Source organism: Solanum verrucosum, unplaced genomic scaffold (assembly GCF_900185275.1).
Source record: "Solanum verrucosum unplaced genomic scaffold, falcon-dt-bn FXZP01000004.1, whole genome shotgun sequence".
NCBI lineage: Eukaryota > Viridiplantae > Streptophyta > Magnoliopsida > Solanales > Solanaceae > Solanum > Solanum verrucosum.
Window position 1 is genome coordinate 460,432 of NW_026020212.1, and position 17,165 is coordinate 477,596.

Genomic DNA, 17,165 nt, shown 5'->3' on the forward strand with positions numbered 1-17,165 from the left:
TATATGTATATGTATACATACATATATATACATCTATGTATATATATATATATATATATATATATATTATTATTTTTTAAATATAAACTCACCTCTTGAGGTTGATTTTATTAATTAAACATATATATATATATATATATATATATATGTATCACATTAAATTTTAAGAACACAGAATGGTCCTCCGGAAAACGATTTAAATAAAATTAAATCAAAATAGAAAATAATACCGACATCAAGAGGTCGGTTTTTATTGTAATTCATTTTCTGGGAAAAATTCCGACTTCTTGAGGTCGGAATTTGGTTTACCCGCAAATCGCAAACCGACCTCCGAATGTCACTTTTAAAAGTAATTAGATGAAATAAAAATACCGACCTCCGGATGTCGCTTTAATTAATAGTCGAAATAAAAATACCGACCTCATGAGGTCGGTATTTTAATTACATACTATTTAATTTTTACCGACATTCGGAAGTCGGTATTATGAAATATTTAATTGAGAAAAAATTCCGACCTCAGGAGGTCGGATTTTTTAATGAATTACAATAAAAATCGACCTCTTGATGTCGGTATTATTTTCTCAATTATATATTAAAAATACCGACCTCATGAGGTCGGTATTTTATATTAATTTATTATTACTATTTAATTTTCCCGACATACGGAAGTCAGTATTATAATTTTTTTTGTTTTTTATTTTACACAAAACCTATTGAGAAAAAATAAAATATTGTTATTTATTTATTTTTTTAATACCGACATCAAGAGGTCGGTTTTTATTGTAATTCATTTTTTCCGAAAAAATTTCCGACCTCCAGAGGTCGGAATTTGGTTTTCCCGCTTTCCGCAAACCGACCTCCGGATGTCGTTTTTAAAAGTAATTAGATGAAATAAAAATACCGACCTCCGGATGTCGCTTTAATTAATAGTAATTAGATGAAATAAAAATACCGACCTCCGGATGTCACTTTAATTAATAGTAATTAAAAGAAATAAAAATACCGACCTCATGAGGTCGGTATTTTAATTACATACTACCGACATTCGGAAGTCGGAATTATAAAATATTTAATGAATTACAATAAAAACCGACCTCTTGATGTCGGTATTATTTTCTCAATTAAATATAAAAAATACCGACCTCATGAGGTCGGTATTTTATATTAATTTATTTTTACTCTTTAATTTTACCGACATACAGAAGTCGGTATTATAAATTTTTTTGTTTTTTATTTTACACAAAACCTATTGAGAAAAAATAAAATATTGTTATTTATATATATATATATATATATATATATATATATATGTAAATTTATTAAATTAAACTTCTGTTGATGTGTAGTTAAATTTTATATATATATATAATTATTTTAATATAAACTCACCTCTTGAGGTTGATTTTATTAATTAAACATATATAATTTAACTACACATCAACATATAATGTATGTATATGTATACATACATCTATATACATCTACATATACATATATATACATCTATATATATATATATATATATATAGAGAGAGAGAGAGAGAGATGTATACATATGTAAATTTATTAAATATTAAAATTTTGTTGATGTGTAGTTAAATTATATATATATTTTAATATAAACTCACCTCTTGAGGTTGATTTTATTAATTAAACATATATATATATATATATATATATATCATATTAAATTTTAAGAACACAAAATGGTCCTCCGGAAAACGATTTAAATAAAATTAAATCAAAATAGAAAATAATACCGACATCAAGAGGTCGGTTTTTATTGTAATTCATTTTCTGGGGAAAATTCCGACTTTTTGAGGTCGGAATTTGGTTTACCCGCAAATCGCAAACCGACCTCCGGATGTCGCTTTTAAAAGTAATTAGATGAAATAAAAATACCGACCTCCGGATGTCGCTTTAATTAATAGTCGAAATAAAAATACCGACCTCATGAGGTCGGTATTTTAATTACATACTATTTAATTTTTACCGACATTCGGAAGTCGGTATTATGAAATATTTAATTGAGAAAAAATTCCGACCTCAGGAGGTCGGATTTTTTAATGAATTACAATAAAAATCGACCTCTTGATGTCGGTATTATTTTCTCAATTATATATTAAAAATACCGACCTCATGAGGTCGGTATTTTATATTAATTTATTATTACTATTTAATTTTCCCGACATACGGAAGTCGGTATTATAATTTTTTTTGTTTTTTATTTTACACAAAACCTATTGAGAAAAAATAAAATATTGTTATTTATTTATTTTTTTAATACCGACATCAAGAGGTCGGTTTTTATTGTAATTCATTTTTTCCGAAAAAATTTCCGACCTCCAGAGGTCGGAATTTGGTTTTCCCGCTTTCCGCAAACCGACCTCCGGATGTCGCTTTTAAAAGTAATTAGATGAAATAAAAATACCGACCTCCGGATGTCGCTTTAATTAATAGTAATTAGATGAAATAAAAATACCGACCTCATGAGGTCGGTATTTTAATTACATACTACCGACATTCGGAAGTCGGAATTATAAAATATTTAATGAATTACAATAAAAACCGACCTTTTGATGTTGGTATTATTTTCTCAATTAAATATAAAATATACCGACCTCATGAGGTCGGTATTTTTATTGTAATTCATTTTTTCCGGGAAAAATTCCGACCTCCGGAGGTCGGAATTTGGTTTTCCCTCTTTATTTTGCATAAAAACCGACTACTTGTAAATACCGACCTCCGGAGATTGGAAATTACCGACCTCCATTTGAGGTCGGAAATTTTTAGGTCGGTATTCACTGTTTTTTTAGTAGTGTATAGACAAGTGGAAAGAAAACAAACAAGTCAAGTATACAAATTGAAAAATATGAAGGAACCTTCAATAATATTCTTGGAAGTGTCACTAAATGGACAATGCCTCTTTATTCCCTAAACTTTATTTAACATAAGAGGAAATGTTTTTCACTATAAATATGTGGAGAAACATTCTCATAAAATTAGCATAACAAGAACAGATGGTTGGATCACGAGTTCCTCTTGTCCTTTTATGCTTGTTAGTCGTCTTTGCATCATTAGGTGTGTGACACTCTATTCAAACTTCTATTTTTATATTTGATTGCTCGTCAAAAATATTTATAATCGTTAGTTATATATGTAAAATATATATAATAGCTATAGTTATGTATACAATATATACTTTATTATTATTATCTTGATGAACGACTATATATGATATAAAAATCTCTATTAGTCGGTGGTGCAAGAACTTTCCAAATCTTTGACTACCTTACATCTCTTACTGCTCGATGATATTGTCCTTGTTTAATTGTTAAAGTATCGTTTGATAGAGTAGTGTATAAGAAAAGTATTGATCACGTTGTATTAGTAATATTGAGGTTTGTTATGATGAGATATTTTCTATGCATGATTTGGTTTGGTGTATTAAGGACAGTTCTATCTTTAATCATATTTATTCATGTGTTAATAACTCATATATTACTACTATCATAATTTTTTTGGTTATGTATTATTAATTTTACACCCAACAATACTAAATAGAGTTTATAACTAATATACCAATTACTTTTAAAAATAAAAAGAAGACTTGAAAGCTAATTTTGCAAAATAATTTATAAATATATGTGTGATTATAAATCATCTTATAACGGGTAAATAGAAAAAAAATTAAAGACAAATTGTTACTAAATATAAAAATATTCTTGTAAATTAACCCGACAAAAAACTATCGCATAAATTAAAACAGAGGGCTAGTAATAATGATTATCACACACAAATCTTCAACTTTTTTTTAAAAAAAAAAATGTAATTCTCATCCAAACGCAAAATATTATTTTTCAACTTCAGCGTTTTTTAGAAAAAAAACTTCAAGAAAATATCATTCCAAATAGGAATAACACACATGTGTGTGCTTCTCTTATTATATTTTGAATTTGGGGGGGGGGGGGTATTTTTTTTGGCATTTTATGATTTCTCAGTTTATTATTTTATTTATCTATTTTAACAAATTAAGACGAATTTATTATTTTCATCATTAAATAACTATAAGTAATAGTAGTTATATTTAAATTTTTAAAATATTATTAATAAAATAAAATTTTAATAAAATTGATTTATATTATAAAAATAAATAGCATATTTCTTTTTTGAGTAAACAATTTTTGATAGAGTAAAATAAAATCCAACTGAATGAGAAAAGATATAAAGAATGATTTAGTCAAATTACTTTAATAATTAGTTCTATCAAATTTTGGCATGGTATTATTGTATACTAATCTACAAATAAAGTCCCTTTAATTAATCCATTTGATTTGTTTCCTTGTCCTTGTTAGAGATGCAAATTGTGAAGGGTCAAACAGGTTGCCTTAGGTATAGTGGCACATGGAAAGGTTTGTGTTTCATCAGTGGCCATTGTAACAACCAATGCAAAAGTCAAGAAGGTGCTCTAGGTGGAACTTGTCAAGACCTTGATTGCGTCTGTTTCTATTGTGCTTCATGAGAATATCAAAAGACCAAATGGAAGTTTATTAAAATAAAAATTGAGTGTTTTCAATGTCCTCAAACTATATAATATATATATATATGCTTTTACATTTACACTATTAATAAAAGTTGTAATGAAATAATATTTGGTATGTGACTTTTAGTTGTTTTCCTTTTATGCACCTATTGATAATTAAATTGTTGGACTTGAAAAGACACGAGTGGAGGGTGAATTGGATCTCTAATAATTATCGTCTAACTTTAATTTTAACTATGTTTTGTGGCAATGTAGAATAATCGTAGACTCTTGTTCCACAAGTGTGTTCCTATTCGGTTATCAGATTTAAAAATTGCAAAACAAAATTTCTAATGGGGACTTGGAATAAGTCCGGAAGCCTCGAAATCCACACCAAAGGTTCTTGTAGATCAAACTCAACATTTTGAAGCTGACGAAACCGTCAGAATTGCATTATTGGACCTTCTTCCTGAACTTTTGACCCAAGTCAATCGTTCAAGTTCCAATAGCTTCATAACATTGAAACTTGCACGGAATTCAAACAAACGATTCGGTGATCAAACTGTTAGTCCCAACAAATCATCTTATCATTTGGGGTCACTATAGGAACGCTCTAAACAACAAAAAGAAAGAAAATAATACAACTGCAAGTACCAGTGTACATGTTATATGTATATATAAAGTACTTCTTCTTCACCATATATATATATATATGTGAAACACACCACTTACAATTTATACAAAAGCATAATGCATTATTGTTTTAGTTTCAACTAAGTCCCAACGAATTTTTTTATCGAATCAAAATAGTTAGGGTGATCTAGAATCGATTTAATAACACCATAATAATCGATAGAGTCCTCTCCAAATAATTATTATGATACATAATTGACTCATTCTAGTACTTCAAACATCCAAACTCATCGTAATCTTCATAATCTAAACTCAAGAACTAGGTTTGAATCGAGCTTGTTAATTATTAACTCAATAATAAGAAGCTTTGATTCCTACCAATTTGTGTGTTGTATGTTGACTCATTTTCCTCTCAACATTAATAAAATCGTTTTAGTACTTCCTTCATCACAATTTATGTGGCAGAATTTGAATAGTACAAAGTTAAAAAAAATAAAAAACCAAGACTTTTGAAACTCATAAGCATACAGAACATGTCATAACATTTGTAGGGTTATGAAACTACTAATTTTTCTGTTTATGAATACTCACTATGTCTCAATTTATATGACTCGCTTTCCTTTTTAGTCACACATTTATATATTTAATAACAATTTAACTTAGAAATTCCCATTTTACCCTTAAAAATGATTTATAACAAGACAAACATCTATCACTTATTTTAGACCACAAGTATCAAAAGTATTTATTTATTTTTTAAACTTACTATCAAATCAAACTAACTCATATAAATTGAAATGAGAAAAGTATAAAAAAAGAAAAAACTTCAAAGGTAAATGACTGCAAACGGTATATTTCAAACACACTCACACACAAAATTACAAAGAGACACATCAAAAGTGATCACCATTTAGATAATGGCATCACTGCTGCTATAATATATAATAACCATGTAGTAATTAATAGCAGCATTATTTATTTAATTATATGTGTATTACATAATATAAGATAGATAGTGCCATGTGAAATTAATGGCTTTATATGTTTTGATTGTTGTTTTCAACAATGGTAGTAGCAGTAGCAATCTCCATGAGAGCAACTGCCATATTTTGCATCTTCTTTTTCCATGCACCAATGGTTACATTTGTTGTGGAAACACTTCCCATTCCAACTCTTGCTATGCTTCCCACAGTGTTTTGCTTCTGTTATTTGTGTCTCTGCATAAAAAATATTGATACAATTTATATTATATATATAGTGGCAATGTAAAGAATTGTTATGTACATTCTTCAATATAGAATGGATTCACACCAGTTCTTCTATTTTATTTTATTTTTGAAAAACTATGGATTTGGATAGTCATTAATCATTTGATATCAGAGGCGAAGTTAGGATTAGGAATTTTGGGGTTCTAAATTTTAGGACAGAAGAGAAAAATATTGCAAAATGTGCTTTCTTTAAAAGGGAAAAGCGATTTTTTTGTTAATAGTGGAGTTCAAACCCACAATAGTACTAGTGTAAAAAATAACTTTTACCACTGAGTTGTCAATAAATTCTGTTAAGGGATTCACAAGTTTATATATATATATATATATAACGGAAAAGCTAGTGGCCGTTCATCTGAACCCACGAACCCCCACCTAGCACCTCCACCTCAAAACGTATGCATATATATACGTTTCACCACAATTCAACATGTTATTAGGGTGTGTTTGGTTTGGTTTGGTTTGAAGGAAAATATTTTTTGGAAAATGATTTTTTTAATTGAAGGAGGGAAACAAGTTTCACCGTAAGTGATGTTTTCATTAAAATTCCAAGCTTAGAGATCATATGTGAACATAAAAATGCAACTTAGAGAGTGTGTTAGTATGATTCAATTTTTTCATGTTTGGTTGGTCAAATATTTTGGACAATATTTTCTACAGGAAGACGAGTTCTACTAATGACATTTCACATTGATTGTGTCCTGATCCACCCCCAAACAGTACCACCTCGTCTTAAGCCCCACCATCCCACACCGTACCCTATCTCCCCACCCCACCTTTCATAATATTTGTCTAAATAATTATAGACAAATGCTTTAAAAATAATATTTTTTACTTATCTACCGAACACAAGAAAATAAGTAGGATACTGATCACTTATATTTTCCTAAAAAAAAACATTTTTCAAGAAATTATTTGCCATGAAAAACATTTTTCTTCCTACCAAACATACCATATATAGAATCTAACATATAGATGATGTATTTACAATACTTTATCCTATTAAGCAACAAGAAAAAACAAAACAAAATACTTAAGAATTTCTCACCAGAAGCAAACATGAGAAGAAAGCAAAGTAGGATAGCAGAAAGAGTTATTATGTTAACTTTAGGTTGAGCCATTTCTTTAACTCTTTTTGAGATGCTTTACTTTGTGGAATATAAGTTTTATAAGAGGGTCTATTTATAGTGACACAAAAATAATATTTTTACCAACACTTGTGTTTAAATTAACATTAAGCACACAAAGTAAAGAAAATGTCAAAAAAAAAGTTTTGAATTGATCAAATTATAGGTTATCCTTGCATCACATTCACCTCGAAAGTATTAAATGGACATATAATTAATTATTCCTTAAATAAATTGACCATAGTAAATTTAGAAGACTTACTGGAAGCTTGATGATAGTCTTTATGTTCTTGTAATTTTTTTCCCCTTATCTCTCTTTCTTTCTATTTGAAATATTAGTAGTTATTTTCTATTTTTTTTTATGGGAATGTAAGTTACTCCTTATGTTCCATGTATGTCACTACTAGAAATAGAGTTTTTCTTCCACAAATCAATGAAAAATTTATGTTAAGAAATATAATCTTTTTCGTATTATTATTTGGAAAATAATGATAGAAAAACAGATTTTCATTGAAATAATGAGAAGCTTTCTAATTTTTTTTTTTTGCATGAAAACACTACTAGTTTTTCGTTTTTCCGTGATTCAATCAAAATATATATTAAAATAATTACTGAATATTTTTTAGTGAAAATTTTAAATATGAGAGAATTAGTGACTTTTTAGTAGTGTGTGGGGAACCATTTTACTTTAAATATGTTCATAAAAGAATTGCACATAAATTTCTACTTGAAAATACCCTTTTTTCGTTACATTTGAAATCACTTTAAACTTTCACTATACCCTTATAATAATATGTTTTTATAGTTATATAATTGTCATGTATAAAAGTTTGTTTTTCTTTTCTTCAACTCCTTACCCAAATTCAGCCCAACTCACTCATTTGACACCTACGTCAGCCCAACTCACTCATTAAACACCTCTAGCGTGTAATAAACTTATGAAAATTATTTCCCCTCTTTCAATCGAGAAAGTCAATATTTTTGTGTTTTTAAGAAATCCTTTTCTTATAGAAAATGTCATCAACCAAACATAAAGACATTTAATCCTCACCTAACACACCTTACGTGCAATAGTAATTTATTATTTGTACCATTATATTGCAAGTTCATACTTTTGTCAAAGACAATAATGTCAAATATAATTGAAATGAATTATTTAGGTTTTGTTACGTCCTATACCTAATGATTATTGATTTATAGTGAAAATATACAAGTTTTATAGCTAGTCATTAATGACAACCATGACAATTAGTTGAAACAAATTATATAGGCTTTGTCACCCAGCACGCAATGGTTAATTGATCGTAATATATACTAAAAAGGGTTAAAGTATTAAACTTGCATGTATTGATAATATAAAGAATTTTGATATTATCAATGTATTATAACATGTTAAAGCTAACATGAACGTCTTAACTTTTAGGTAATAATGAATATTTACCGTCAGTATTCTATATATATGTCATTAAAGGTTATAGCGACTCTAAATGCAATGTTTTTTTTTTAACAACCCTCCCTAGGATCTCCCACCCCTTTTGCTCCCTTTGGTAACTCGAATTCGCAACCTTCAGGTTTGAAGTGAGGGGTGCTTACCATCGGAGCAACTTCTTCTCGTCAAGATTTCAATGTTATTAACTCAATTGCCACTAAATATTTTGCAGCAATAAAAAAAAATCTATTGCCACTAAATATCTCTTTTGTTGGAGACTTGGAGTGCATTATATTCTTATCGATATTATTTGTAGTTATCTTATAGATATCTGTGTAAGTTAAATCAAACATTACGAAAGATCAAGTTGCTTCAAGAGTTCAAGTTTGAATTTTTCAAAAATAGTTAGGTATTTGTTGGATATAATCGAAGTTAAATATATTTGTGGAGAGAGGGAAAATTGTTATCAATACTTGAGAAAATGGATAAAAAAGAACGGTGAAAATGACTTTTTCATGTTAAATTATTTGATATCTACTCTAAATAAGCATGTAGCATTAGGTGTTCGATCAAATATCCTATTTTATTGATTTTGACTAAGTTATAGATCATGGTGTAGGGACCATATCGTAGGTATCTTGATCACTAATTTGATTATCGACTAGTTTCAATCAATTATTATTAAAATATTTGATAACTTCCATCATCAAGATTTAGATTAATATTTTTATAAAAGAAATATACATTGATGGTTAAGATAATATTTATATGTGTTTTTATAATCCCATGGTCTCAATATTTTGTATCACAAAGTAGATGTTAAGAAAATTTCATACATTAGGAATAATTCAAATATACTTTGAAGTAAAAAAAGTGGTCTAAACCACTCTTTATATAAAAATAAATAATCAACTTGGTTGATTCTTATAGTATTATTTTTTTTTGTAATAATTGTGAATATTACCATTGACATTCGAAATGTTTACGACTCTAAAAAGAGAAATGAGCACCTTAGTACTACAACCACCTTCATGGATGGTGTTGCAATCACCTAGGCCTCAAACAGAAAACCAAAACCTATAGCTAGTTATACAATTGTTGTATTAGATATTGACTATGTAAGGCTCTCTTGGAACTACTTAACCCATTTATTCTATCCCTCATCTCTCATTGAATCTTCCTAATAGCAAAATTACTAGTGTACAATTGCCCTCAAAATCTTTTTTTGCATCCTTTCCATTATATTTGTTGAGGGTATTTTTGTAAACAAATATTTTTTTCTAAAAAAACTATGTAATTCATACCAAACCAAACATTGTATAAAAAAAATCTTATCATAACTAATATAAGGTTACTAATGCAAGCATTACTAATACACTATATTTTGCATTATTCTTATACACTCTATCAGACGACCCCTAAAAGCCTTCATAGATAATAAAACCAAGGACAAGGTCTTATTTGAATCCCTACTCGGTATAGCTACCCCTTTTTGTATTTTATTTCTCAATTTTTTTACGAACTTGTTCAAAAATTTCATTATCTATATGTTGTCGTCGATCGTGACTAAAATTGAATTTCCTTCTATAAAGTTGTCTCGTTCATTATTATTTGTATGTATCAGACCATAATATATAGTGAATTTAATACCTTTTTAAAGCATTTTCCCACCTGTTCAAGGAATTTCTTTCTTGACATTTTTAAGGTTAGTTTGTCTGCCGTGCCAATTTGTTGTGAAATAGTTTCAAATATATACAATAATTACAATAAATATAGCCATATTTTTATTTACATAAAAAATAACCAAAAGTCATAGAAACTATACATTAAAATACACTCAAAAAGCTGAATATAGTTTACCTATAGGTGAGTCATACACTGACTACACATTATGATATACTCAAATAGTTGAATATAAGTTAATTGTACATGAAATATACCCTGAATACGATGTACACGTTACTATTCAATCCCGACCAATTCAAAATCACCTCTAAACAATCAAAAATTTTAGATATGAAATTCTCTCAATATTTTAAATGTTTTTATACATAATTCACGTTTACATTTTACAGTAGGTCGAATTTTAAAGAAAAAAAAAAAGAACAAGAAGAGGAAGAGGATGGAGGAGGAGGGAGGACAAAGAAGAAGAGAAAGGTTGCGTAAATTTTATGTAAGTTCGAACTAAATAAATGGTAAGTAAAGTTTATGGTCTAGAACCAAATCATAACAAAGTAAGACCCAATTTCCATAGTAAATTTGAAAGCCCAAATATCGACCCAAAATTGTGTACTTGTAACATCTACTTGTCACTTCTTAGATAGACAAACAATGTTTCTTAGAGCTAAACCCCAACAATATAAAATCTCCCGCTTTTTCACCATTGAAGCAACAAAGCAAGCTTTCATAATCAACAAGAATGTTTCCCATTACTCAACAACTCTTATTCCTCTTGAAACAATGCATTACAATCAAACAAGTACAACAAATCCATACCCAAATGTTAATTTACTCTATAGACAAAGCCAACTTTTTGCTTTCAAGAATAATAGACCTCAAGAATTTTGACTATGCTTCTCTTCTTTTTTCACATATTCATAGCCCCAATGAGTATGCATTTAACATTATGATAAGAGGGTTAACTACAACATGGCAAAAATTTGATCTTTCTTTAGAATTTTATTACAAAATGAAGTCTTTAGGTTTGAAAACTGACAATTTCACTTACCCTTTTGTGTTTATGTGTTGTGGGAATCTTTTAGCTGTGAAACTTGGTAGATTAGCTCATTGTGAGGTGGTGAAAAATGGGTTGTTTGTGGATTTTCATGTTGGTCATTCTTTGATTACTATGTATTCACGTTTTGGGAAGATGGGTTTTGCAAGGAAGGTGTTTGATGAAATTTCACAGAGAGATTTGGTTTCGTGGAATTCAATGATTTCGGGGTATGCTCAAACGGGTTGTTCGAGAGAGGCAGTAGGATTGTTTATGGAAATGAGGAATGAGGGCTTTGAACCTGATGAGAGGAGTCTTGTGAGTGTTCTTGTGGCATGTGGGGATTTGGGGGATGTGAATTTGGGAAAGTGGGTGGAGGAGTATGTTGTGGGGAAGAGAATGGAGATGAATTCTTTTATGGGTTCAGCTCTGATTAACATGTATGGAAAGTGTGGAGATTTGGTTTCTGCTAGAAGGATCTTTGATGGCATGAAGAAGAAAGATGCCATCACTTGGAATGCAATGATTTCAGGGTAAAAACACTTACTTCAACAGTTTAATATCCTAGGAGGTTTGCATCCTATTTGCATTAAATGGTCAGGTTTTGTTTAGTTGAGATCATCATTTTACTATTTGGTCACAATGGGGGAAAAAGGCTCTATATAGGCGATACCGATAATGTTGGAAGTATGTTTTAATCATGTTCGTATATTTACTTTAGATCTTATGCTTTCTAGGAATTTTAGCCCTATCTGAGATTTTTATGTCAATAGAAATATAGAGAACTTCTATTCTTTATTTCGTATTTTATTGGCTTGAGATGAGTTTAAATGGAAGAACATGATAAGTGAGGATTTAATGAGGACCATGAGACCTAAAGTTCAAAGCTCAGCGAAGGCAAACATACTAGGTGATCTCCCATCTGCCAAAGTCTTGGTGGACAGAGTTATCGGTATTGTGATGGTGCGTGGTAGCAAATACCCCATGGAATTAATCATGGTGCACACAAGATAGCTCGAATACCAGTGTTGAGAAAAAAAAATGAGGATTAATAAAACCAACCGCAACTTGCTTGGGACTGAAGTGTAGTTGTCCTTGTTGTTTGTATCCTTTTTTCATTTGAGCAAGGGGTAGACCAAATCCCAATCTGGCTTGCAGTACTTCTTTCAATAAATTCCATGTGAGATCTATGCTAGTTTCTCGCGGTTCCAATCCGCTATAGTTTTTCCAAATGAATGTGCATTTAGACAACCAAAAGAATAACTGTGTTTTGAAGCATAAAAAATATGAAGCCTGCTGTGATTTTTTTCCTGTCTTGTTGAGGTTTTTCTGTTTTACTAGTACAAACATTTATTGTTCTCCTTTATTAGTCTCTTCCACGGATCTGAATAATATTTATTACAGGTATGCACAAAATGGGTTGTCCGATGAAACAATCTCTTTGTTCAATGCCATGAAGGAGGCAGGAGTAAACCCAAATAATATCACACTGGTAAGTGTTCTCTCTGCATGTGCTTCAATTGGAGCCCTGGATGTCGGAAAAAGCATCGATGACTATGCATCAAGAAGAGGAATAAGGCATGACATATATGTAGCTACGGCCTTAATTGATATGTATGCAAAATCCGGCAAGCTGGACGATGCATATCAAATTTTTGAAAGCATGCCTAGAAAAAATGAAGTCTCTTGGAATGCAATGATTTCTGCTCTTGCCTTTCATGGAAGAGCACAAGAAGCATTATCCCTATTTGAGCGCATGTCACTCGAGAGTAGTGATGCCCGCCCAGATGATGTCACGTTTGTTGGAGTACTCTCAGCATGTGTACATGCAGGGTTGGTTGATCAAGGCAAGCACATCTTTGATATAATGAACTCATCATTTGGATTGGTTCCAAAAGTTGAGCATTACTCTTGCATGGTTGACCTTTTATCTCGTGCTGGTCGTGTATATGAGGCATGGGACTTCATTGAGAAGATGCCTCAAAAACCAGATGAAATTTTACTTGGTGCATTGCTTGGTGCCTGTCAAAAGCTCAAAAATATTGATGTCGGGGAACGAGTGATGCAGCTACTCCTTGAGATGGAACCGTCAAATTCGGGTAATTATATAATATCATCCAAGATATATGCAAACCTCCGAAGGTGGGATGATTCAGCAAGGATGAGACAATTAATGCGACAGAAAGGTGTGACTAAAATTCCAGGCTGTAGCTGGATTGAGATGGATTCTCAACTTGTTGAATTTCGTGCTGGTGATTCGTCACATCCAATCGTAGATGGGATTCAACAAGCACTAGACTTGTTGTACGAGGAGATGACCATAGAAGGTTATGTTCCAAATGTGAATCTTGTGTAGAAAGGTGAGGATGAAGATATTTTATACCTTACTATGTTTATCAGGTGGAATTGAACTTATGTATTAAGAGAAAAAACTACGAGAAAAGATAGGCAGTGAACTCAGGAAAATCTGGTTCGTAAAAATTCTGTTTAAGATTCCAGACAACATGATTAATGAGAAGAAAGCTCGGGTTTTTAGACTTTACCTCTTTAATGATTTGCGCTGGCTACTGGTACTACTTTTCACATGAAATGAAGTCAGTATGCATTGCCGTAATGCAATTTTTAGTTGGGTTTCATTCAGTAAGAACAAAAGCTAGCTTGATGAAACAGAGTTTCTTTTCTATTAAATAATTTTCGATTTTCAAGCTTGGGTCACTCCTTTTAGATCTCTTGACATAGTGAAATAGCTTATATCTTCTTTGAAGTGATATAGAGTTACTTGTTATTCTCAATTCAACTAACTTAAGATATTTTACTATTTGCCTACAGTATGTAACTTTGCAGCATGGATTGTTGGATAGGCCACCCGGTACCTCTATGATCATCGTGAGTGCTTGAACTGAATGCATGATCAGTTTGTTGGATTCAGTAATCGGCATACTTCCATGTGAAGTCTGACTTGCCAGGTACATATATGGTCTAAACATATCTGTTTATTATCTCAAGTACATGCTCCTTTACATGTTAGCAAGTTGTCGTGACTCTTTAACTCTCTAATATTTCTGACTGGCCTTGTGGATGCAGGATCCTTTTGTGCCTGCTTCGAAACCAAATGAGAAGTTACACATAGAGGAACCAGAAATGGTAACTGAACAAAGCAATTTCAGGAAATGATCAAGCAAGAAGCAATCCAATCTCAGCCACACCGAGTGCATAGTAAGATTCCTCTCTCAAATCCTGCAACCAAAGTATACATATTTTGCTGGACAACACAGAAATTTGGTGCTCCTTGTCGCGTTGCTTGATGTTCTTCTGTTGTAACTAAAGAGTGAAAGTTCAGCAAATTGTAGCGAGTAGTGCCCCTCCCCTTCCAACACCCCCTGGGGCATTTACGCCTGCATGGTTTCGGATGGCACTTTCTGAATTTTGACGAAAATATTTCTAACTAAATGTTCTCCCTACTTATTTTATAGTTTGTGAACAAATTATTTTCCTTCTCACGTAGGTGCACCATTAGCATCCATGACTAAGTATTGTTTCCAACTTCTAATCTAACTGTGATGCTTTCCAGACTTTAATTTTTCTTCATTCCTTGCAAGCCATGATAATAACAGAGAAATTTACATTGTACATCTTAAGTCGTCACCTCATGACTTGAATTTTGAAGATTTGCATAAATGGCACGATTCGTTTTTGGACCTAAACGAATCGTCACACATTGTTTACTCTTATCGCAATGTCCTAAATGGCTTTGCTGCTATGCTAACTCCACAAGAAGTTGCAGCTTTGAAAGACAAGGAAGGGGATCCTATCAGTCCGACCACAAAAACTTTTTCATCCACAAACCACTCATACTACAAATTTCTCACCATTGGTGCAAGCACTACTGACAGAAAACAGAAAACATATATACAAGGACAGTGACTATCTTAAAGTCCATAGTGAAGGTGTTAAACATCAATTTCATGTTTTTTTCATAACATTTCCTACCAAAAAATGGTGGAATTTAAGTCTTGCATAATTTGGACGAAATTTGATCAACAATATGCTGAATACAGTTTGATCGAGTCCTACAAAAAGAAAAATAAGAAAGAAGATCGATGATAAATTAAGTATTTCTAACGTATAGAGTATACATAATAAATTATTGCATACATATGCTCACCATTGGCGGATGTCATATCCTTTGAGTTTGGCTGCTTCAGTTAGGGCAGTCCTCCATCTTTGCACCTTCTGCATTCCCTCAACATCATCCTTATAATTTGATTCGTATTTGTCAAACGCTTCAGCAAAGCTCTCCATTTGCTTTTGAACTTCTGATGGATCCACATCATAGAATAATGGTATGACAGTTTGTACGTATTCATCCTTGGATTCCATGATCTTCACTAGTACATCCAAGCATCACCTTGATGTAGCATAACTCTTTGAGAAAACGACGAGGGTACATTGAGACTCTTTGATAGTTTTCAAGAGTTCTTCTGGGATTGAATCGCCATCCTCTAGTGGCATATTATCTTGAAAGGTTGATAATATTCCCTTGTTTTTCAATTGTTGGTACAAATAACCTGTAAATGTTCTCCAAGTATCTTCAATTTTAAAACTTAGAAAGACATCATACTTCCCTTGAGAACCGTACAATGAATTACTCGCATAATTATAAGAAGAAGATGATGTCATGGATTTACTTAATTCATGGAAGAAGAGGAGGATGAGGAAGAATAAGAAGAAGAAGAAGAGGAAGGTACAACCTAGACAAGGGGTTGTTAGAAAGAGGACAAAGATTTGTTCCAAGTTGGTGCAACCTTTACCCACACATACACCCGTTTTCAGAGTCCTAACGGTTATAGCTCCAAGAGCCTTGAATAGGCTCAAAGCTGCAAGTGAACGGACAATACTTGAGGAGAGACGGCTCTCCATAGATGGAGTTGTGGATGACTACCCATCCATTTGGAATACGATACAGTTCCACAAGTTCAAAGGATTCACCAAACCCAGGAATCCTTACATCCCTTCCTGGGTGACGGAGTTTTATACAACATATGCTCAAGCCCTTCCCAAGAAGCGAAAGGGCACAGTTTGGCAACCACTCGAAGAAGTGGAAGTAAGAGGAAAGAAGGTTAAGTGTGATGCAGGAGCCATTAGTATCGCACTGAAGATGCTGACATTCGAATCCAATTTATATTCACTATGGATGCGCCACTATTTAGATTCTCTGAAGGGTTGGCTGACACCCTTGATCTCTGACTCTTCCCCCTCCGGGATGACTGATGGTGCCAAGATCGAGAAGAAATATTTGAATGTTGTGGCTAGATATTGGTTAGGATTCATCAGCAACAACTTGATGTCATCCCAGAATTAGTCCATCTTTTGCCACGACAAGACAATATTGGTAGGTACCATTATCGGTCGAAAGCACATACATGTTGGTGCCTTTATTGCTGACGAGATGATGATGAGGGCGAGGTAGAAGCAG

General features: G+C 31.6%; 1 protein-coding gene and 1 long non-coding RNA gene across 2 annotated transcripts; one reads left to right on the plus strand and one right to left on the minus strand.

The window, feature by feature from the left end:
- Window positions 1-5,980: 5,980 nt before the first annotated feature.
- On the minus strand, window positions 5,981-7,648 carry LOC125830569 (uncharacterized). Its single transcript, XR_007443149.1, has 2 exons — window positions 7,469-7,648; window positions 5,981-6,372 (listed from the first exon to the last, which is right to left on the minus strand). It is a non-coding gene; the product is annotated as an uncharacterized LOC125830569 (long non-coding RNA).
- A 3,655-nt stretch (window positions 7,649-11,303) lies between these two features.
- Window positions 11,304-14,899, plus strand: LOC125830558 (pentatricopeptide repeat-containing protein At2g34400-like). Its single transcript, XM_049509742.1, is given in 6 exon segments — window positions 11,304-11,380; window positions 11,383-11,403; window positions 11,406-12,222; window positions 13,094-14,049; window positions 14,519-14,655; window positions 14,774-14,899. Coding segments are annotated over 4 exon segments (1,863 nt in total). The 5' UTR covers window positions 11,304-11,307; the 3' UTR covers window positions 14,046-14,049; window positions 14,519-14,655; window positions 14,774-14,899.
- The last annotated feature ends 2,266 nt before the right edge of the window (window positions 14,900-17,165 follow it).